Raw genomic sequence first — 24,368 nt, 5'->3', positions numbered from 1 at the left:
TTAATGTCCCAAAGGATCAAAAAGTTAAGACAAAATATCTATAAATTGTTTTTAATGTTTTGAAGAAATTGTTTTTATTTTTAAAAATTTTATTAAAGCTTTTTATTACAAAACATATGAATGGGTAATTTTTCAACATTGACCCTGGGAAAAATCTGTTCCAAAATTTTCCCTCATTCCCCCCACTCCCTCCCCTAGATGGCAGGTAGTCTATTCAATACATGTTAAATGTGTTAAAATATATGTGCAATCCAATATACGTATACATAGTCATATAGTCATCTTGTTGCACAAGAAAAATCAGATCAAGAAGAAAAAAAACTGAGAAAGAAAACAAAATGCAAGTAAACAATAACAGAAAGAGTGAAAATGTTATGTTATGGTCCACACTCAGTTCCCATGGTCCTCTCTGTGGGTGTAGATGGCTCTCTTCATCACTAAACAATTGGAACTGGTTTGAATCAACTCATTGTTGAAGAGAGCCACGTCCATCAGAAGTGATCATCATATAATCTTACTGTTGCCATGTACAATGATCTCCTGGTTCTGCTCATTTCACTCAGCATCAGTTCATGTAAGTCTCTCCAGGCCTCTCTGAAATCATCCTGGTGGTCATTTTTTATAGAACAATAATATTCCATAACATTCATAGTTTTGAAGAAATTGTAAGAAAGAAGAAAAGGGAGGAAAATAAATGATATATTAAAGGAAAATGGGAGAAAAGATGGAGAAACTTGCTAACTCTTTAATGGGTTGTATAATGAGAACTATACGCAAATATAAGAGAAAGAAATTTTATTTGTTTTTAAGCTGGTCAAAAGAAGATAGAATACACAAACAAATACTGAGATATACAAAAAGTTTGATGTTCCTGAGAGTATGAATTATTTCATTTATAACACAGGACTCTTTGGGCATAACTAGTTTTCCTAACATGGAGACATCTTTAAGGGGCTTTTGGAGCATGCCCAGTTTTCCCAACATGGTGCTTGTTGTGTCCTCTTTTGTATTCTGTCTCTGAGAAATGGGTTTAAGGGATTTGTTTCTATTTGATTTTGTTTGTCCTCAGTTAAAGAGAAAGTGCCAGAAATAAGTCTAAGGACCCGTTAGACTTAATTTGAGCCATGGCCAGCCCTTTTTGTAGTGGCTAAAAACTGGAAACTGAATGGATGTCCATCAGTTGGAGAATGGCTGAATAAATTGTGGCATATGAATATTATGGAATGATGACCAGTTCTGATGGACCAGGCCATCCTCAGCAACGAGATCAACCAAATCATTTCCAATGGAACAGTAATGAACTGAACCAGCTATGCCCAGAAAAAGAACTCTGGGAGATGACTAAAAACCATTACATTGAATTCCCAATCTCTATATTTATGCACACCTGCATTTTTGATTTCCTTCACAAGCTAATTGTACAATATTTCAGAGTCTGATTCTTTTTGTACAGCAAAATAACGGTTTGGTCATGTATACTTATTGTGTATCTAATTTATATTTTAATGTATTTAACATCTAATGATCATCCTGCCATCTAGGGGAGGGGGTGGGGGGGTAAGAGGTAAAAAATTGGAACAAGAGGTTTGGCAATTGTTAATGCTGTAAAGTTACCCATGCATATATCCTGTAAATAAAAGGCTATTAAAAAAAAATTTTGAGCCATGGCTACCTTGGAGCCAGTAGTGCAGGTAAGGTGGTACAGCCAATTAGCTAGTCATGGAGGCTTTGAGAAACTAGGGTGCCTGGGATTTGTGTCCAAGGGGGTTTTGGATAATGGAACTAGGACTTGGCTCCACTGGAACTGAACTAAGCTATTAACCAAATCTTCTTCCCCCTTAAGAAAATGAGATGATACATAAAAGTTGTTCTTTCCATTTACATTGTTGCATTTACTGCGTATATTGGTTTCTTGACTGTTTACTTCACTCTTGATCAATTCATGTAGATCTTTCCAAGCTTTTCTGTATTACTCATCTATATGATTTCTTACAGTGTGGTAATATCACATTATATACATGTACCACAATTTGTTTAACTATTTCTCAATAGACAGGCATCTACCATTTCTCAGTTTCATCAACAGTATATTTGTATGTCTATAGTCCAATATTGACTATTGCTATTTTTTGTCATAATTTGCAGTGTGTGAGGTGAAACCTCAGGGCTATTGTTTTGTACATTTCATTTATTATTAGCTATTTAGAACATTCTTTCGTGTGATTGTGGGTTTTTCACCATTCTTCTTTTTACTTGGATTAACTATTAAAAGTGAAAACTTGGGATGGGTAGTACTCATGAACCATGATTTTAACTGGAGGTTATCCAGAGTACTTTGAATCTGTGTTAGCTTTGCCTAGGCGATCAATTCCAGTACATTGGGAAGTGTTTCCAGGTATTATATAATTATGAAAAACAGATCATTTGAATTTGACTTTATGCTTTTCACAATCTCATACTCTTTATTTCATTAATTCTACTTGATATTGATTCTCCCTCTAATGTTCTCATATAATGTTCTCATAATATTCTCTCTATTTCTCATTTTCTCCTTTCTCCTATAGCATTTCTGTATTTCTCAGTAGGATGTAATCTCTCTCAAGGCAAAAACTATTTGTAAATTTCATCTTCATAGTTCCAACTTTTAGCGCATGCATTATATGCAAACACCGAGCATTATAAACGTTAGTTATTATTTGATTGATTAGTGTTGGTTGCAGGGTAAAAAAAATTCATCAATTGTTTCCTGGTGTGATTGGCATAGGGTGTAGGTTTATCAATGAATTTTGAGTGGGGTGGACAGGAAGTGACAATTCTGATATCAGAATAAATTCTTATGAAGTGATGAAGTTCTCACTTGAAATCTGGGATTTCCCGCCTCTCAATCTCCCAGTCCTGCCAGTGACATTGTAGGGGTGTGGGAGAATGAGTAATCTCACTTTATAATCACTTGCTCCTCTGGTCCCAGGTTTCAGCAGGGAATTTCACTTTTAGATAAATTATTCCCAAAGGATAGAAATAACTTCTCCTTTTTACCTCTGTTGGCTAAAGTTTTAGTTTTCTCATTTATCTATTTATTTTTTGGGATGAGGGGAGAAGAGGAAACTTGGGAAATGAGCAGCAAGGTAGGGTTAAGCAATAGGCTCTTTCTCAGTCTAACACCAGAGCTTATTCATTAGGTGTGTCTGGCTGCTTATGCAGGTTCTTTGTGAACTGTGATAGGTTTCATAATTAGCTCATTTTTTTTTTTTCCCTGGGGGAAGCAGTCTGTTCTCTTTCCCTTTCGTCTTCATTATGATCCACTCTTCCACTTTGCAATTACAAAGAATTCAGAAGAGAGAGGAAGGGAAGAACCTTCAAAAGAGGAGACACAGAGAAGGAAAGAAAAAGAAGAGACCGAGACAGAGAGAGAGAGAGAGAGAGAGAGAGAGAGACAGACAGACAGACAGACAAATATATATAGAAGAGAAATGTTTCTCAGGAGGAAGACTTTTACATAATAAGCAACCTCCCCACTCAGAACTGCTCCATAGGAGAATTCTGACAGACTATCAGAACACTGCCCATCTGTTCCTGGAGCCTTGGGAAAGAGAAACCTCTTGGATGAAACCAGAATAATCTCTTTTCTTGTACCTAGTCAACTTTAATCAGCAATATTCAGGTATTGTGATGTTTGAATGTATTCTATTTCAGTGAACCTCATCCTATCTTTACAACTAAAATCTAACATTCAGCAAAATAACATAACATTTACTTCTGTGAAATGCTTCTATTTACTTTTGAATAAATTAAGAATAATTTACCTTTATTTCTTCCATTCTCTGGTCATTTCCTGGCAGGCCTGGCAGAAATGGAGGACACAATTATCCATTCTGCTTCATTCTTGCTATCCCCAAGGTGCATTTTTCATTTATTGCTTCTTTCTTTTCCTTTCTGTTCTTTCTTAACTGTTTACTGAGTAAATGAATCCCCAGATATTCCTTTCCAAAGCAGAAACGTTTATCAGAAACAACAAAGCTCTTATGGTACTCTTTCCTTAAAATGTTGGATCTTGCTTTTTTTTTTTTTTTTAGTTCATGGATCCCAGTGGTGGGATAAAAGATTTTTTTTTTTTTTTTTTTTTTTTTTTTTTACAAACCAGCTTACCCCTTTTTCTAAAGATGATCTCCAAATATCTTGCTTGAATGATTGGGCTGAAACCATGGATTAGGAAATTGATGAGAGGGTACATTTTTTTCTAAAAAGTCTCAAAAATAAGTTATGAATTTTTTTCCAGAAACAGAATAGAATATAAAATCTCAAGGGACTTCAGGACATATCTAATCTAACTTCCTATTTAAAATAGAGATCACTTTTTAGCAAGTGCTTATAGGTAGTCATTGAGCTTTTGTTTGAACAGGTGGCATATCATGTTAGGTAGCATAATGAAATGCATCCAGATTAAGGAAAATGACAATTCTATCCTATTGATACCATTTCTAGAATATTATGTTCAGGAAAACCCAGCTTCTAGTCCATACCAATGAATGACCTTGGAGAAATAATATAGCTTCATTTTCTAATCAACAAAATAAAGGATTTAGATTAGTTCTCTGGAATTCCTTTTAGCTCTACTATTCTATAATGTCTAGTGATGGAGAACTCACTACTTTACAAGTTAACTCATTCTATTTTGGATAACTCTGAGAAAAATGTGGCAAGACCCTGATGGAAGGCACTAAGCTGCCTAAGGAGGGATGAAGTAGTCTAGGGTGACTCATTTGACAAAAAGAGGAGAGAAAAGCAAAAAAAGAAAGATAATAGCATCTTCTACAAGAAGGTCTTTGCTAAATGCTTGTTGATTTGTGGCATAGGAGGGATTTCTAGGTTAGGTGGGAGATTGGACCAGATGCCATCTGAAGCATGCCCAGAATTCAGGATAGTAAAGAGTCTATAGACACCTCAATATACTTTTCAGCTTTAAGATTCTATTATTGGGAGTGTCTAGAGTTCAATTCAATTTAATTTAAGAAACATTGATTAAATTACTACCCTTTGCCAAGCGCTGTACTCTATGTTGGGTTGGAGATATGTCTGCTTCCCTCAAACTGGGAGTTTTCTGAAGTCCATCAAGGATTCTTAGCCATAAGAGGTATCTTGTGGTCCATTCCTTCATATTGAACATCTTATGTCTCTTGCAGGGAACTCTCCGTGGTCTGTCTCCTCAGAGTGCTTCCTGGATTCCCCAAAGATGTTGTTGTGGTTTCTTTTTTTCTTCATTCTAGACCTTCAACACTGTGGTGAGTTTTTTTCCTCCTTGTATTACAATAACTCTGAGTAAATCTATCCTGGTTACCTTTTATCTCCGATAGTGATGTGGAATGGAGATAAGGACAGGCCAAGCTTGGAGAGTGCCTCCTCCCTTTCAAACTTGAGCCACCATTCCTGAAAGTTCCTGCCAGCCTGTCTTATAGGTATATATCTATACCCTATATATATATATTTATATAAATATATATATTTAGGTATAGAAGAAGTGAGGGGTTCACCCTTACTGAGACCTTCAAGTAAAGATTGCTGGACATGTTGGAGAGAGGGATTCTTGTTTATAATCACTAACGTTTATAATAGCAACCACTATGTGCCAGGTATTGTGCTAAGTATGATCTCATTTGATCCTTGCAATAACTCTGGGATAGAGATGCCGTATTATACCCAATGTTATAGTTAAGGAAACCAAAGCAAACTGAGGTGAAGGTCACATAGCTAGAAAGTGTCTGAGATCAGATTTGAATGCAGTTCTTATTTACACAAAGTACAGAAATCTATCCACTGAGCTCCCTCCCAACTATTGTTATTATTCAGATATGAGCTGGACTACATAATCGTTGAGATCCCTTCCAACTTTGTGATTCCCCTCTGTAAAATGAGGTGGGTTGTTGCTATCCCTCTCAGGCAGGATATGAGAAATAATGGTATTAAAGTGCAAAATAAATTTTTTTTGAACTTAAGAGAACTTATTTTGCTTGACTACATGTTTATAACAGGATTCTTTCTTTCTTTCTTTCTTTCTTTCTTTCTTTCTTTCTTTCTTTCTTTCTTTCTTTCTTTCTTTCTTTCTTTCTTTCTTTCTTTCTTTCTTTCTTTCTTTCTTTCTTTCTTTCTTTTTCTTTCATCAATTGGGGTTAAGTGATTGCCCAGGGTCACACAGCTAGGAAGTACCTGAGATCAGATTTGAACTCAGGTCCTCCTGACTTCAGGGCTGGTGCTCCATCCACTGCACCACCTAGCTGCCCCTCTTTCTTTCTCAGTGGGGAAGTGGGTGAGAGGTATTTTCATTAATTGAAAAAAAATTAATATAAAAAATGAAGGAGTTCAACCTAGATGCAATCCAATGTCTCTTCCATTCTATGGTACAGAATTAGGCACCAAATATTGCTGTGCAAATTAGGAGGGAGAAGGAAAAGTGTATCTTTGGAAAGTGGGGAGGGATTTTACATCTTAGACAAGATGAGGCTAGCGAATTATTTTCTTTTCCTCCAATCAATCTGATTTTTCATTCTGAAGAAGCAGTCAATCAATAAAATCATTAAGTACTGACCATGTGGCAGGCACTGTGCTAAGAGTGGGGATTATTAAAAAAGGCAAAAGAAGTCCCAGGCCTTAAGGAGCTCACAGTCTAAGGTGGGGAGACAATAAGTGAGTAATTATGTACAAACAAGCTATATACAAGATAAATTGAAAGTTAATAAGTTCTTGTAAAAAGTGGGATTGTAAATAATCAAAGAAAATTATCCTGAAATGATAGAACACAAGGGAAAAGTAGAAATAGAAAAAAATATGCTGATTACCACCTCTATGGAGATCCCACAAGGAAAACACATGGAAACATTATTGCTAAATTTCAAAACTCTCAGATCAAAGAGAAAATTTTACAAGAAACAAACAAAAACTTAAACATGCTAGAGCCATAATTAGAATTGCACAGGATTTATCAGCAGCTACAGTAAAAGACTGCAGGTCTGAATTATTTATTGACATTTAAAAGAACTAGTTCTGCTGCCAACAATATTACATTCAGAAAAATTAAGTGTAATATTGAATGTAAAATGTTCATATTTGTCATTGTATTTCACATTCATTATATGAAAGGGAAAATTAAAACAAACAAATGAAGATTCTGTTTAAGAACTCTTGGGGCCCAATGATGAGAAGGTATATTTTCTTGCAGTTGACATTCCCAGCTCCCTTATTTCAAATGAAAACAAGATGGCCTCTATAGCAAATGATTTCAAAAACTGGATCAACAATATCACTTTGCTCATTAGAAAGGTCAAGAAGCCTTATGGAGGTAAGTGACCCTCTAGTCTGGTTGGGTTGATTCAATTGGTCATGGATGTTTCTTCTGGTTCAGGGGAAAGGTAGAGGGAGACCAGTCAACAACATGGATCTGAGTGATTCTGTGCTGGGGTGGGATTGGGAATTATTTATGAGAAGTAAAGACAAGATAAAGAAGAGCTGAGGGTAGGGCTATTATGGGAGAGGACCTTATTTTTATACCTCTCTTCAACATTAGGGAAAGAAAGATTTATTTAATTTTTGGAGATGCAATTGAGGTTAAATGAATTGCTCAGGAACACATAGCTGGTAAGTGCCTAAGGCTAGATTTGAATTTAGTCAATCCTCTCCAGGGGTCCTCAGACTTTTTAAATAGGGGGCCAGTTCACTGTCCCTCAGACTGTTGGAGGGCCAGACTATAGTAAAAACAAAAACTTTGTTTTGTGGGCCTTTAAATAAAGAAACTTCATAGCCCTGGGTGAGGGGGATAATCGTCCTTAGCTGCCACATCTGGCCCGAGGGTTGTAGTTTGAGGACCCCCTGCTCTATCCGCTTGAGCTACCTAACTGCTCCAGGAAGTCCTGATTTCAAAGCCCCAGGCCAGACAAGATGCCCTGGAGAGAAGGGCCTATCATGAAATGCTAAAGAGAAAGTGTCAAGTGAAGTCTCTGGTTTTCCTCTTAAGGCTCCTTCCAGATGATCCCGAGATCAGAATGGGGAGCAGTGCCTTCTGACTGCAGTATCCAGCTGAGGACTCCGGTCCCATTCCTCATCATCCACCACCTCCCTGGGCAGGAGTGTGAGGAGAAAGGCACCTGCCAGCAGAGGGTGAAGGGGCTGCAAGAGCTTCACATCAAAACAAATGGCTGGTGTGACGTGGCTTACAAGTAAGACATGGGGGCAGTGGCCTCCAGGCTAGCCAACAAAGTTGGACTGAACTGTTCTGGGTTCTTTATTCCATCGTTGTTAATGTCGAATCATGTCTGATTCTTTGTGACCTTATTTGAAGTTTTCTTGGCAAAGATACTGGGCTAGGTTGCTATTTCCTTCTCCAACTTATTTTATAAATAGGTAAACTGAGGCAAACAAGGTGAAGTGACTCACCTGGGGTCACAGAACTAGAGTGTTTGAAGCCAGATTTGAACTAAAAGTCTTTTTGACACCAGCTCTGGTGCTCTATCTATTGAGCCACCCAGTTGTCCCTCTTCAGTCACTGGTAGCTGGGTAGCTCAGAAAATAGTGTGCTGGATTTAGAATCATGAAGTCTCGAGTTCAAATTTTGACTCAGACACACAAGCAGTGTGATTCTGGGCAAGTCACTTAATCTCACTCAACTTCAGTTTACTCATATATAAAATGAAGATGGTAACAGCACCTATATCCTATGATATATATTGTTATGAGAATCAAATGAGATAGTATACAAAAAGTACTGTACAAACATAAAAGCATTTTGCAAATGTTAATTGTTATTTCCATCATCATCATTTTTAGGAAGCTTTCTTGGGAGTCCTATCTAGTCATAGCACTAGGTTAGGTCAGACCACTTACAAGTGGCTCCTGTTTTCACTGTTGTGGACAAGCTATTAGAATGTAGAAATATAGTCCACTGAATGATAATAATATTGTGCATTTGTGAAAGAAATGTGGTAATAGTGAATAGAGAGCTGGTCTTTTAGTCAGGAAAATTTGGTAATGTGATCCTACATAAATCAGTTAACCTCTCAGAGTCCCAGTTAACCTGCTAGAAAGTAAGTCCCAGGAGTAGCTAGATAGTGCACTGGATAGCATGTCATTCCTGAAGTCAGAAAGACCTGAGTTCATATCTAACCTCAGACACTAAACACTTACTAACTGTGACTCTGGGCAAGTCACTTAACTCCAATTTCCTAAAAATTGCAAAAGTTCCCCTCTAAAATTATCCTATACCTATTTTGTTGAGGAAACTGAGGCAGATAGTATATAAGTGACTTTCCAAGGATTATATAACTAGGAAATATTTGAAGTTGGATTTCAACACAGATCTCCCCAATTCCTGGTTCAATGTTCTATTTACTGCTCGTTGGCCAGCATGACCTGGAAAAGGAATTTAATTGGAAAAAATAGTGGTCTTATACAAATGCAGGTACAGGCAGGAAACAAACATTTATTAAGTCCAAACTATGTGTTAAGTACTGTGTCAAGTACTGGGGGATACAAATACAAGGCAAAAGAAAGATGACTCCTACCTTCAAGGAGATTACATTCTACTGAAGGAAGACAACTGAAAAAAGGGAGCAGAAAAGGGAAGGGACTTGATGGAATTAGAAAGCAAGTATCATAATCAGTTGTGGAGGATCGGAAGCAGAGCTGGGAGGGGACTCTGGGCTGGCTGGCTTGGGTTCCTCCTCAAAATGGAGAAGCTGGAGAGAACCCACCAATGGAAGAATAATTCAGACCTGGAGGAGTAGTTTGGTTTGAGAAGGCCCCAGAATCCCCCAGGTTACCCCAATCAACGTCACAAAGACTTTAATTCAGTTAAACTCAATGATCATTTGCTCATACATTGAGCAAACACATTTGAGCAAACACTGTGCCACGTATTGTGCTAAATGTTATGTCTACCAAGAAAAAAAATGCAATAGTCCTCAAAAGGAGCTTATTGGATAGGAAAGACAGAACTAGATAGTTATTTGTCTGGAAAAGATAAGAGTGTTTTTAATGAACTCCATGGGCTAGCAGGGCGGCATAGTGGAGATAGATAGAGAATGGCAGCAAACTTGAGTTTGAATCTGGTTTAAGACACTGCTTAGCTGTATGACTTTGGGCAAGTCACTTATCCTTGTTTGTCTCAGTTTCTTCATCTATCAAATAAGCTGGAGAAGAAAATGGCGGACCATTCCAGTATCTTTGTCAAGAAAACCCCAAATGAGGTGACAAAGAGTTATTCATGATGGAAAATGACGGAAAAACATAGGATCAATGAGAGTCACCAGTGGGGAGGCCCCTTGAAGAAGGTGGGATTTGGGCTGAGACTTAAGGGAACCCAAATTAGCCAGGAGACAGGAAGCATTCTTCATTTAAAGATGAGAAAACTGAGACGTTAACATGGAAGTTAAATTACTGACTCAAAGTCACACAAACAGTACGGGTGTCTTCTGATTTGATTTGAGCTCAGATCCTTTTTCTCCAGAGCCAATTCTCTTTGCATTGTACTCTGCCATCTTTTTTGTTGTTATTTATTATATTCTGTAGCAGGCTGATTAAATCTTTTTAACTTTTTGTGACCTCATTTTAGGTTTTTTTTTTTGCAAAGATATAGAAGTGTTTGCTCCTTTCTTCCCCAGCTCACTTTACAGATGAGGAAACTGAGACAAACAAGGTTAAGTAACTTGTCCAGGGTCACTAACTAACTAACTAACTAGTAAGTGCCTGAGGCCAGATTTAAATTTAGGAAGGTAGGTGAATATTCCTAACTCTAGGTCTAGTTCTCTGCGCACTATGATGCCACCTAGTGGTCCATGCTTAAATCCACTAGTATTTATTTTTTATCCAATTCCTAGAGATTTATTGTTATTTTCATAGTATTTTATTTTCCCAAATACATGCAAAGAAGGTTTTCAACATTCACCTTTGCAATTCCTTTTGTTCCAAATTTTTCTCCCTCTCCCCTTGCCCAAGACAGCAGTTCTTCTAAACATATTTCCATTTTAATCATGGTATGCAAGAAAAATCAGGCCAAAAAGGAAAAAGCATGAAAAAGGAAAAAAAAAAAAGCAAACAAATAACAACCACAAAAATGAAAATACTGTACTTTTATCCACATTCCATCTCTATAGTTTTCTCTCTCTGGATGTGGATAACACTTTGCAACAAATTCTATTAGAATTGCCCTGAATCAACTCATTGTTGAACAGAGCCAAGTCCATCACAGATGATCATCACATAATCTTCTTGTTGCCATGTACAATGTTCTCCAGGTTCTGTTCATTTCACTTAGCATCAGGTCATATAAGTCTTTCCAGGCTTTTCTGAAATCAACCTGCTCATCATTTCTTATAGAATAATAATATTCTATCACTCCCATTCCTTTTTTAAATTAGTTACCTCTTCTTTTATCCATTTAGTTGCACTATCATTGGGAATTCAGCAACCTATATTAGTAGGTTCTCATTATCAATAGGATACTTTTAAATAAAACAGAATCTTTCTGTTTATCTCAATGCTTTTCAAATCAAATTCAACTTTGAGAGACATACCTGCAACTTTATTTTATTGAGCTGGCTATAGTGTGGAAAATTTGGATCTATCCTATGATCTTAAATTGGTAGACATCATTTATTCTTCTGATTCACCAGTCCTAAGTCTATTTTTTATTTTCATTATGGATGCCAGCCACTACTATACCCCTCTCTTTTATCCCAGTGCATCATACTTGTGCTAACCTCCTTTCCTTTCCTCTTCAATACTGACCCTGATCCATGTGTCCCAGTTGTCCTCTACCCTTTTCTTACTGCTTTGTTCTTCTAATGCTTATATCTACACATGCTGCAACCTTCTGTTACCTGTAATATCTTGCTTTTGTGCTCATCATGATTATTCACAGAATGTCCCTGGAGGAAGTCACACTACTGTGCTTTCCAGGTCAGTAAAAATTAATATAAAAGGAGTGAGATAATTGGATGGATAGAGCACTGGATCTGGAGTCAGAAAGACCGGAGTTCAAATTCAGCCTTAGACACTTATTGACTGTGTGACTATTATTGGTTTAGTCACTTTAATTTTCTGTGCCTTTTCCTCCTCTGCAAAATGTGAGCAATAATAGCACTTGTCTCATAGGATCAGTATAAGGATAAAATAATATTAGAAAACGCTTTGTAAACATTACTATTAAGCATCAGAATAAGATTGTAGTGGAGATACTGTCTATGTGACAGAAGGGAACACAGTGCTTCAGACATAGATGTTCTCCTTAAGGACGTTATAAGAAAACAATGAAATTCGTGGGTTGGAAAGTTGGGGTTTGTCCCTGTAGCTAAGTTGTATTATTGCTCTTTAAACATTTGACTTTATCTCTTCCTCATAGCTTCCTGATTGGTGATGATGGCAATGTGTATGAAGGCGTAGGCTGGACTACCAGAGGCACTCACACTGTGGGATATAACAACAAGTCATTGGGTTTTGCTTTTGTTGGAAGTAAAGCAGGTAATGGTTAACCCAACCAAGATTTCACTTGGCAATTTTGAATTCCTACAAGAATCATTTACAAGGAAAGGGGGATATACTAAGGTAGACCTGGGAAATATAAACCCAACAACTTGGTTAATTCAGTTTTTTTTTTTTTCCTTTTTTGGGGGTGGGGTTCAAGTGAGAATTATATATATATATATATATATATATATATATATAATATATGTTTTATTCTATTTATTTCAGAAATTTCACAGCTTCAGTGATTTCGTAGTGACTGTTTTTATCATGGTGTTAAGAATTTGCATATTCCCCAAATGTTTCTTTTCTTTTCTTTTTTTCTTTCTGAACCAAATGGTTTGTTTTGAAAGTGTTACAAGCATCAGTTAGGAATAGAATCTCAATAGTTATTTTATATATGTGTATCTCCATCTCTCTGTCTCTGTATTTCTCTGTGTGTTTCTCTCTGTCTTTGAGCTCTGGTTAGATTATCTGCTACCCATCCCTTACCAAGCCTTCCTGCACCTGAATCTTCCCACATGCCATCCTGGTCAGTGGTGCTCTTCCCAGTTCCTCTTGATCTAGCTTCCTCCCTCCCTTGCTTCATCTCCTCCTCCCCTATGAACCCTTTTCTAATGAATTCCATCTATTTTTGATCCCTCTAATTCTCCCTTTGTCCTCAGCACTGATGGATGACAAGAGCAGGGGATGCTGTAGCACTTTCTAGTGTTTCCTAGCTGAGATAATGGAAAGAAAGGATCTCTGCCCTGGGTGGAGGGGTTGGGATTTGAGTTAAACTATTGGATTATGATCTCTCGTCAGGAAGGTCTCCCAGTGCTGCTTCCCTGGCTGCAGCTGAGAAATTGACTTCCTTTGCTGTCTCCAATGGTTACCTCTCACCCAAGTATATCCAACCACTATTTGTTCAGAGTGAATCCTGTCTGGTCTCCCCTAAGAATGAGGTGTCCAAGAAAGGTAAGCTCTTAACTTTATTGATTCCTTTTCTTCCTTTATTTTTTAAATAAAATTTTAATTGATATCTTTTTTGCGTTTTTGCATTTCTAGATGCATGCCCCCCTTCTCCATTCCCTTTCAATATAATAAATTTCATTTCATTTTAGTTCAATTCAATAAATGTCACTTAAGCAATTATGTAATTAAAAGGCTATATGGCAGCTAGGTGCATCCGTGGATAGAGTGCTGGGTCTGGAGTCAGAAAGACCTGAGTTGAAATCTGGCCTCAGACATTTATTAGCTGTGTGACTCTGGGAAAGTCACAACCCCTACTTGTCTTAATCCTCTGGAAAAAGAAATGGCAAACCACTCTAGTATCTTTGCCAAGAAAATCCCAGAAATAGAATTGGTGTTCTGTGGTCCATGAGATCATGAAAAGTCTGACGTGACTGGACAGCAACAAGATGATATAGTGTAATGATGCCCAAGGTTTTTGTTCAAATCTTTTTCAACAACAAAAAATAATGTTGTGAATTCCTAAACTTTAATGTACAACTTATAATATTCTTTTAGGTTTATGTATTAAATATTTAATATATACGTGATTAAAAAAAACTTATGAAGCCCCAAATATACTAATTTAACTTATTACTTATAATATTCTTTTAGATTTACTCATTAAGTATTTAATATAATTACAGTGATAAGAAACTTATGATGCTTCCAATATGCTAATTTAATGTACTATTTATAACATTCTTTTAGATTTATTCATTAAGTATTTAATATAACTACAGTGATAAACTTATTATGCTTCAAATGTACTAATTTAATGTACTACTTATAATATTCTAGATTTATTCATTAAGTATTTAATATAACTACAGTGATAACAAACTTATGATGCTTCAAATATGCACATGATAATAATAGCTAACATTTATATAGTGCTACCAGCCACTGTGCAAAGTACTTTACAATTATGATCTCATTTGATTCTCAAAACAACCCCAGGAGGTAGGCACTATTGTCATCCCTATTTAACAAATAAGAAAACCGAGGCAAGTAGAATTAAAGTGATGTGTCCAAGATCACGCAGCTAATAAATAAATGTCTGAGTCTGAATTTGGACTCAGATCTCCTGAGTTCCACACCTGACATTCTATCCAATGTACAACCTAGCTGTGTATAAGTTCTATTTGTAACATAATTAGGCAATTATTTACTGCTTAAGTCACCATAAAAGAACTTTTAATTGAAACACCTACTATTTAATGGTTTTGAGAACCATTAAATGAAACCGATTGTGAATAGAGAGTTAACTTTGGATACTTAATGGCTTTGTGTTCTTGGGCAAGTCACTGAATCTTTAAGATGTCCAAATCTATAAACTGTAGAGAAAGTGTCAATCTATATCAACAGAGAATTTCCTCATCCAGAGATGCCCGTACAAAGAAAAAAAAGTCAAAAACTCTTTCTTTTCTCCTTCTTTATGGTCTCCTACTGCATCCAGGGTCATTTCCAGTCATCTTGATCTATATCTGGATCCAGATGAATTTGGAAAACTAGACAGGTGACCTTGCACAGTCCTCCCTCACTTAAACCCAATTCACTTGAATGTCATGGTATCACCTCCCTGATGTCCTGGTCCTCTTGGAGAATGAAGGACAACCTTAAAATTAACGAGTGCCAGCATACTCTGCTAGACACTTGGGTAAGACTCCTATCTGGTCCTGACTAAGCTTTCCTCCTTCTACGACCCTCTGACTTGCCCTTATCTAGAGGGATCCTTCCCGTGGTGTCCTGGCTTATTTCCCTCAGAAAGAGAGCATGAATGGGGACTATCTGAATTCTGAGGAAGGGTAAACCTTTAAGACTGAATATCTAGTTCTGACCCTTCCACTCTTTTCTGAAGAAAAATATTGATCTTCCAGGTAGGAGAACATAAGGATGAAGATGATGATGATGATGATGATGATTTTAAAGATGAATATTTCTGTCACACTTACTATGTGTCAGGAACTATAGGAAATGCTTTAAGATTTTATCCATATAACTACCTGGGGAGGGAGGTGCTATTATTGCATTTTGGAGATGAGGAAGCTGAAGCTAAAAACAGCAAGGTCACCTGTCTCGTTTTCCAAATTCATCTGGATTCAGATATAGATCAAGATGACTGGAAATGACCCTGGATGCAGTAGGAGACCATAAAGAAGGAGAAAAGAAAGAGTTTTTGATTTTTTTTTCTTTGTACGGGCATCTCTGGATGAGGAAATTCTCTAGTCACATATCTAGAAAATATCTGAAGCTGAATTTGAACTCAGGTTTTCCTGACTACAGGCCTGTATGTGTAACACTTTATATACTTATCTATGTTCACTAAATAGCATTCCCCCCCCCCCCCCCCCCCCACAGACCTTTAATTTCATCTGGAAAGGGACCTCCCAATGTGCAAACAGGGTCATTTAACCTCTTTTTGCCTCAGTTTACTTGCCTCAGGTTTTTCTGATTTATTCATTTTCCAACATATTTTTAAAAGCTTTTTGTTTTTAAAGTATATGTATAGTTTTCAACATTCACCCTTACAAATCATTGTATTCCATTTTTTTTCTCCCTTCCTTCCCTCTTCCCTTTGCCCTAGATTGCAAATAATCCAATATATGTTAAACATGTGCAATTCTTCTATGCATATTTCCATAATTATCATGCTGCATGAGAAAAAGCAGATCAAAAAGGAAAAAAAAAATAAAACAAAACAGCATATTTTCTTAATGCCAAATAGCAAATGTAATTTGCACTAAATTCTGATTTACCACATTTATTCTATTAGGAAACAGATTTCCTAAATGGGGAATGATATTAGCATCTACCTCACAAACTTATGGTGAGGGATCAAATGAGATATTTGTATAGTGCTTAGCACAGTGACTGGCACAGGAAAGACACTTATTTACTGGCTATTGACTAAATATTTCTTTCTTTTCTTCCTTTCTCCTACTGCTAAAGATATATATACTCATCTGCCACTCATACAATGACTGCCTTAGAGTAATATAGCTAGAATATGTCAGTCAGGGATTGAACTCAGATCTTTTTGTCTCCAAGATTAGAAGTCTGTCCATTATAGCCTGCTACTTTTCATACAAAAACACACACACACACACACACACACACATATATATATATATGAACTTATGTATGTGTTTTCTTAGTTTAATATTTTCTTTTAAAATTATTTTATTTTTTAAATGAACAAATTTCTTCTTTTTTTTCATTCACTTCATTCCCTTTCATCTATGAAAAAAGAGAAAAAAAGTGAAAGGAAGGAGGGAAGATAGAACCCTTATATCACATAAACACTGTCAACGCATAGAAAAACATGCCCACATCACTCATCTTCTTTGAAGATTCTATTTTCCTTTCTTTTTCCTTTTCCCAAACTTTTATTTTTTAAATTAATGGTATTTATTTTTCAAAATACATGCAAAGATGGTTTTCACCATTTATTTTTTAGCTTAATATTTTCAAACTCAGATAAACATTAATTTTTAAGATGAGCTTCATTCATTTTTAAGGCCCTGATCAGCACATGGATAGATGTATCAGTCTATTCACAGGATATCCGATTCTTATGAGGGCCCTGGCTCTCACATGCATACATGGATTCATACAAGTATGATATATATGACTGTATACACTCATTTATGTTACTCAGTGTGGTGTGGGAGGAAGGATTCTGGTCTTGAAGTCACATCACTTGAATTTAATTCCAAGCTATGATGTTTATTGATTATTGTGATGTTGTTGATCAGTTTCTCAGTTGTAAACAACTCTATAATGCCTCATGGATTTTGCCTATAGGGTTTTCTTGGCAAATACACTGGCAAGATTTGCCATGTCCTTCTCCAGTGTGTCCCCATCTTTTAGATGACAATAAATAAGTATTAAGGACTTGCCCAGAGTCACACAGCTGATAAATGTCTCAGTTGGGATTTGAACTCAGATCTTCTTGACCCCAGGCCTAATACTTTATCTCCTGTCCCTGATCTACTTAGCTCCCTCTGAGCAAATCACCATCTCTCTGAATTTCTTCATACAGAAAATGAGGGTAAAGTGTTACATAAGTGTGTGTTATAATTATTACAAATTATTTTAAAATAATATGCTGACCTGTGGCCAGCTCTTTTCCCTAGTCCTTGCTTATATAGACTGGTTTGTCATCTTCTGTGGGCTGACTTTATCTGTGTCTCTGCCCATTGGTCTTAGCATCTATCCCAGGGTTTTTCTTCTGAGAGAATTCTCTCCCTTATAATTTTTTCCCCCTTAATTTGGGGCTGGGCTGTATGGATGAATCCCTGAGAAACTATGACCAGAGGCGTGGCATTTTAGGGGGTCTTCCTGTTTTGCTGCATGGCAGTTATGGAGTAGTATACTGGGTAGTATAGTAGAAAGATTTGGAGTCAGAAGTCATGGATTTGATTCTTGGTTGATCTGAAAAAGGCCAACCACATGGTCTCAGCCAAGTAACTTATCTTCCTGACACTCAGTTTCCCTATTTGTAAAAAGGGGGTTATGAGAGTTAAAAAACAGATAAGAATAGTGGCTCTGCCACTTAACCATCCTCAGGGGACACTGAGAAAGTCATTTAAAATTTGGGGGTCTCAAGTTTCCTCATCTATAAAATAAATGTTGAATAAAAATGAAAGTTAAACTTTCTCACCTTGAATCTCTCTTTTAGCTTTGTCTATGAGCTAGGAACCTATATGGCAAGAACTGCATATCTAGTGAACTGAGTGCTGAGTTTAAAGACAGGAAGAACTGAGTTCAAATGTGACTTCAGATACTGACTATAAAAACCTCAGCAAGTCACTTAACCTCTTGGCCTCAGTTTCCCCATCTGTAAAATGAGAGTAACACTTCAGAGTTGTAGCCAGAGTGAAAGAATATACATATACAAGCAAATATTATTTATATATACATATGTAAATATACACACATTTATACGCATTTATACATATATACATGCATGTATATTTTGAAAACTTTAAAATGCTATATAAAGGCTTGCAATTATTATGATTACACATACTTGCCCTATTGACTTCAATGTAATTAGGAGAAAAGTGTTTTGACAGTCCTAAAGTACAGTGGAAATATAAACTGCTATTATTATTACAATTGGCCTTCTAATTTTCCTGATTTCTTTCTTCTCCTTCTTCAGAATGCCCTGACATCATCTCTCGCTCCTCCTGGGGATCTCAAGAAACTTACTGTTCTAAGCTGCCTGGGCCAGCTAAGTATGTCATCATTATCCACACTGCAGGCTCTCCTTGCAATGTGACAGAAGAATGCAAGATAATGGTTCAAAATATCCAGTCCTATCACATCGACAAGATGAAATTCTGTGACATAGGTTACAAGTAAGACATGTGAAAAATCCTTTCCTGTTCTGCTCTGTAGTCAGTCTGGTGAACAGTCCATTAATTGATCCCTACAAAAGCATTGATTAGGTATTTATTTGGCACAGATCGCTGAGGTAGGGACTGGAAAAGACTCAAAGTTTGGTGAGATAAGTTCCCTCCCCTCATGGAGCTCATAATCTAATGGGGGAAGAAACATATCTTATTATATTGGACATTAGGAGCAGCTAGGTGGACAGTGGATAGAATGGAAAGAATACTGGGTCTGGAGCTAGAAAGACTAATTTCATATGTGGCCTCAGATACTTTCTAGCTGTGTGACCTTGGGTAAGTCACTTAATCCAATTTGCCTCAGTTTCCTCACTTGTAAAATGAACTGGAGAAGGTAATAGCAAATCATTCTAGTGTTTTTGCCAAGAAAACTCCAAAAGGAGTCATGAAAAGAAGGACAAGGATAAACAATAACAAAAGAATTCTAAAATATTGAGCTAGAGACATCTCAATATTTACTTAGTTCTAGAAGACATCTCAGTATTTATTTGGTTCTTGAAGGCTTCTCAGTATTTACTTAGTTCTAGAAGACAGCTCAGTCTTTAGTTCTAGAAGACAACTCAGTCTTTAGTTCTAGAAGACAACTCAGTATTTATTTAGTTCTAGAAGACATCTCAGTATTTATTTAGTTCTAGAAGACATTTCAGTATTTACTTAGTTCTAGAAGACATCCCAGGATTTATTTAGTTCTAGAAGATATCTCACTATTAGTTCTGGAAGATAGCTCAGTGTTTATTTAGTGCTAGTCCCATCTCCAGGATGGATTCTCTGATTTGGATTCATTATAAACCTGAGTCAGCTCTTTGAGTTAGTGTTGGACATTAGCCTATTATTGAACAGCCTGCGTTCCAGATGCAGCATTTACATATTGGATTAAGAATTGGTTGCTGAGTTGAGAATATCTACGTCCAAATTCTGCCTTGGATTTTGCTAGTGTGGCAAGCCAACATGATTGTGTGATTCTGGACAAACTATTTAACTTCTATGACACTGCAAAGCAAGCATTGAACTTCATCCCGATGAAATTATGGGTTGGATTAAAAAATGTTCAGTTTTAAATGTGCATTCAGTTTAGAATTTGAAAAAAAAATCTTAGAAATCATCTAGTACAATTGCCTTATTTTATAGATATGAAACCCAAGTTTACCCAAAGTCACATGGTATTAACTGGAATTTGAGGCCAAATCCTCTGGTTTCAGTTGCAGTATTCTTTCCCCTTTCTGTGACCTCAGATATTTACTAGCTGTGTGACTCTGGATAAGTAACTTAATCCTGCCTGCCTCAATTTCCTTATCTGTAAAATGAACTGGAGAAGGAACTAGGCAACCACTCCAGTATTTTTGCTAATAAAACACCAAATGGAGTCTCAAAGAGTCAAAACTGAAACAACAACAAAACATAAAATGTTTCTATATAATACAGTGTATTTATTATATATAATAGTGTTTTTATATATAATATGTATTATATATATTCTATATAATACAGTGTTTTTAGGTACTTGCTCTTTAATAATCTTTCCCTCCTTCTCATCAATCCCTCCCTCCCCCATACACTCTTTTCTAGATGATAATGATTCTGGATTCTGAGTCATCTGGATTAACAATCTTTAATCAGGATGAAAACTTTTCAGTTTTCTTAAAGCTGTTTACCCTGATTTTGATAACAATAACTTTTTAAAAAAATTTCTTCTCTAGTTTCCTGATAGGTGAGGATGGTAGAGTGTATGAAGGAGTGGGCTGGGACACCGAGGGAGCGCACACTTATGGCTACAATGACATTGGTCTGGGAATTGCTTTCATTGGCTTGTTCACTGGTAAGGAAAGAGTTTGCCTGCAGTCAACGTATTCAGGGCAGTGGTGATGGGCAATGATAGCAGTACATCCAAGGCATGCCAGAATGCTATATTTATTATACTGTGAAAAGTACCCTTTTTGTTGCATTTTATTTTTCTTCTCATTTTTTTTTGGTTTGATTTGATTTTTCTTGTGTGGCAAGATAATTGTATAAATGTGCATGCATATATGTGATTTAACATATACTTGCCATCTAGGGAAGAGGGTAGGGGAAGGGGGGGGAAATTGGAACACAAGGTTTTGCAAGGGTTAATGTTAAATAATTGTCCACACATGTTTTGAAAAATAAAAAAGCTTTAACAAAGGAAAAAAGGGCAAAAAATAGTGGTAAAGTGAGGAGAGAGAGTTGGTATATGGTGCCAAAATGGGGCATAATTAAAATAATAATTTAGATTGAGAGTTTACTAAAAATCAAACAAACAAAACCAAACAACAACATTTTTATTAATAGTTTTAACTTTCTGACAGAATCTAGAAGACCTAGGTTAAAATCCTGTCTTCTGACCAGCTGTATGACCATGGGCAAATCATTTAATCTCTCTTAGTCTCAGTTTTCCAATCTGTAAAATGGGGATAAAAGTACCTGTAGTATAGGATTGTTGTGAGACATCAATGAATATAATATAAAGCACTTTGAAAGCTTTGATAAGTGTGCTAATGATGATGATGATGAAACTCCACATATCTTTTCCCTGGTTTTTTTTTTTTCTTAAGGAAATTTTATTCTTCCAATCCCTATTTGGATAAGCTTTGTCTGATGTCAAAATTAGTCAAAATTCCCAGAGCACACTTCATGTGATTTGGACAAGGTGCAAAGATGACTCAGGAATGAGTGGGCGGGAGGCTTGGCAGACCCCATTAACCTTACATGCTTCTTTTAAATGGTTTATGAGATCTAAGATTTAAAAGGGACCTCAGGGGCCTTCTAGTCCAAGATGAGGAAACTAAGCTCAGGCTGATTAATCATGTTGTCCAAGGTCATATAGTAAGCAACAGAAGTAATCTGAATGCAGGACTTCATACACAGAAACTATTGAGCTGTGTGCTCCCTAGGTTAATATGTGCAAAGCTGATGGGAATATTACTGCTTGGATTTTCAGGTCTAATTCTCCCTAAGGCATCTCCTGGGACAGTATAGGAAGTATATATAGCTCTTTAAGTGTCAACAAGAAATCCATCAACCAATCAGCAAGCATTTGTTTATCAAATGCTTTTATTTATAATATTTCACTTGCTATATGCCATGTACTAAGTTAAGCCCTGGGGACACACAAAAAAAATTAAAACCATTCCCTGTCCTCAAGATTCTCACATCCCAAATGGAGAGTACACATGCAAACAGCTTTGTATAAACAAAATATACAAAAAGTGAATGGGCAAATGTCTCCTGGATGAAATAAGTGACTCCCCAAAGGGTTAAATGAATCATTTTATTGGAGGATCTTTGATGCTAGAAGATCTTGAATCCAAATCTCAGATGGGTCCATAGGTTACTGTGTGTGAACCATATATATGAATCCTTGATCCATCCTAAAGAAAAATGTTTGTGTACTGAGCAGAATGCCATGGCAAATTTTATTTTATTTTATTTTTTCTTACTATAGCTTTTTATTTACAAGATATATGCATGGGTAATTTTACAGCATTGACAGTTGAAAAACCTTTTGTTCCAACTTTTCCCCTCCTTTCCCCCACCCCTTCCCCCAGATGGCAGGTTGACCAATACATGTTAAATATGTTAAAATATAAGTTAAATACAATATATGTATACATGTCCATACAGTTATTTTGCTGTACAAAAAGAATCGGACTTTAAAATATTGTACAATTAGCCTGTGAAGGAAATAAAAAATGCAGGTGGACAAAAATAGAGGGACTGGGAATTCTATGTAGTGGTTCACGCTCATCTCCCAGAGTTCTTTGCTGAGTGTAGCTGGTTCAATTCATTACTGCTCTATTGGAACTGATTTGCTTCATCTCATTGTTGAAGATGGTCACATCCATCAGAATTGATCATCATATAGTATTATTGTTAAAGTATATAATGATCTCCTGGTCCTGCTTATTTCACTCAGCATCAGTTGCTATGGCAAATTTTAGATGGTCTGGGTGGTGTTTTTCAGAGATTTCTCCCAATGAGGCGGCTCTGAATGCGGCCCAGAACTTGATCCAGTGTGCAGTGGACAAAGGCTACTTGATTCCTGACTACCTTTTGGTGGGACATAGTGATGTTGTCAACGTTGTCTCTCCAGGACAGGCCCTGTATGATAAAATCAAGAATTGGCCCCACTTCAAACACTGAGTATGTCTACTACCAATTTACTTCTTTACTTTTTACTTCTCCTTGGATACTGAGACTTGTGGGTCAACATCTTCTGCTTGGGGAGTAGGAGTGGAGATGACAAATCTGATCCCATCCTCCCAAAGGTTTCTGGGGGAAATTTGATAACAGTCTTCATATCAGTTATTCCCCTACCCTGGGTCATCCTTAATGAAAAGTGGGTGACTTCAGAGAGAAAAAGGAGATGCTGTCCAGATTCCAATCTAAGCCTGGAATCTAGTTCCAGTTCCATTGAAGGAAATTGGGAAGGGGGAGTTTTATTATTCTTCTGCTTATACTAAAATTTTACCTTTACTCAATAGAAATTGCTATTCTTGTCATGTATAATACTTTTTTTCTATTTTACTTTATGCATGGAAATGCTTGTTTTATTTAGTATTTGTTACATTCAAAATAAAAAAGTAATTATGAACTTGTTGAATATTAACATGTATACTTTTATATGCAAAGAAAAACAGAGAAGACTGTATATGAAATCATACAGCAGAGGGCAATTTTATGAGCAACCTAGAAGCTAGAAATCACCTTCAAATTCCCTAATTTGGCAACATATGGACAGGCACAGTAACTAATAACTAGAATAGCTTTCATGCCCCCATTAATGGTAATTTGGTCTGATTCTAACACGCAGCCACCATCTTGGTTCAGAGAGTTCTTGGGAATGAATTTCTCCTAACTCGTTAAAAACTCAATTTCTTGAGTTCTTCTTATTACACTTAGGCTTCTTTGGGCTCCTCCCATCAAATTCCAAGATTTTAGTTTGTGACAACTATAATACAGCCACTTAAAAAATTCATTTTGAGTTCTAATTTCTCACCCCCCCCTCCACTTCCTCTTCTACCAATTGAGAAAGCAAGGAGTAGGATACCTATTGTACATATGAAGTCATGTAAAACATATTTCCACATTAGCCATGTCGCAAAAAAAGCAAGAAAAATAAAGTGGAAAAAAGCTTATTTGCACTCAGAATTCATCAGTTCTCTCTCTTGAGGTAGCTTTTTTAAAATCATGAGTTTTTTTGTGAATTATAACGAATCATTGTATTGGTCAAAATAGTTAAATTTTCACAGTTGATTATCGTTGTAATATTGGAGTTACTGTATACAATGTTTTCCTAGTTCTATTTACTTAAAGTTGCTTATGATACAGCTATGTTAACAAGATTCTTCATATTAATGTGGCTCCAAACCCATTTCCAACCCCAGGTGATTGTGGGTATCATAGTGTTCCTCTTGGACGCTAGGAAAATATTACAGCTTT

General features: G+C 36.4%; 1 protein-coding gene across 1 annotated transcript; it reads left to right on the top strand.

The window, feature by feature from the left end:
• Positions 1-3,422: 3,422 nt before the first annotated feature.
• On the top strand, positions 3,423-23,885 carry PGLYRP3 (peptidoglycan recognition protein 3). The gene is made up of 9 exons (XM_012548125.3): positions 3,423-3,661; positions 5,181-5,279; positions 7,211-7,330; positions 8,003-8,204; positions 12,383-12,501; positions 13,309-13,461; positions 18,662-18,860; positions 20,609-20,727; positions 22,891-23,885. The coding sequence occupies exons 2-9, from the start codon at positions 5,231-5,233 to the stop codon at positions 23,067-23,069; spliced, it is 1,140 nt and encodes a 379-aa protein (XP_012403579.2). The 5' UTR covers positions 3,423-3,661; positions 5,181-5,230; the 3' UTR covers positions 23,070-23,885.
• The last annotated feature ends 483 nt before the right edge of the window (positions 23,886-24,368 follow it).

Source organism: Sarcophilus harrisii, chromosome 4 (assembly GCF_902635505.1).
Source record: "Sarcophilus harrisii chromosome 4, mSarHar1.11, whole genome shotgun sequence".
Taxonomy (NCBI): Eukaryota; Metazoa; Chordata; class Mammalia; order Dasyuromorphia; family Dasyuridae; genus Sarcophilus; species Sarcophilus harrisii.
Note: the sequence above shows the minus strand (reverse complement) of the source record. Positions and strands in the feature narration are given on the sequence as shown.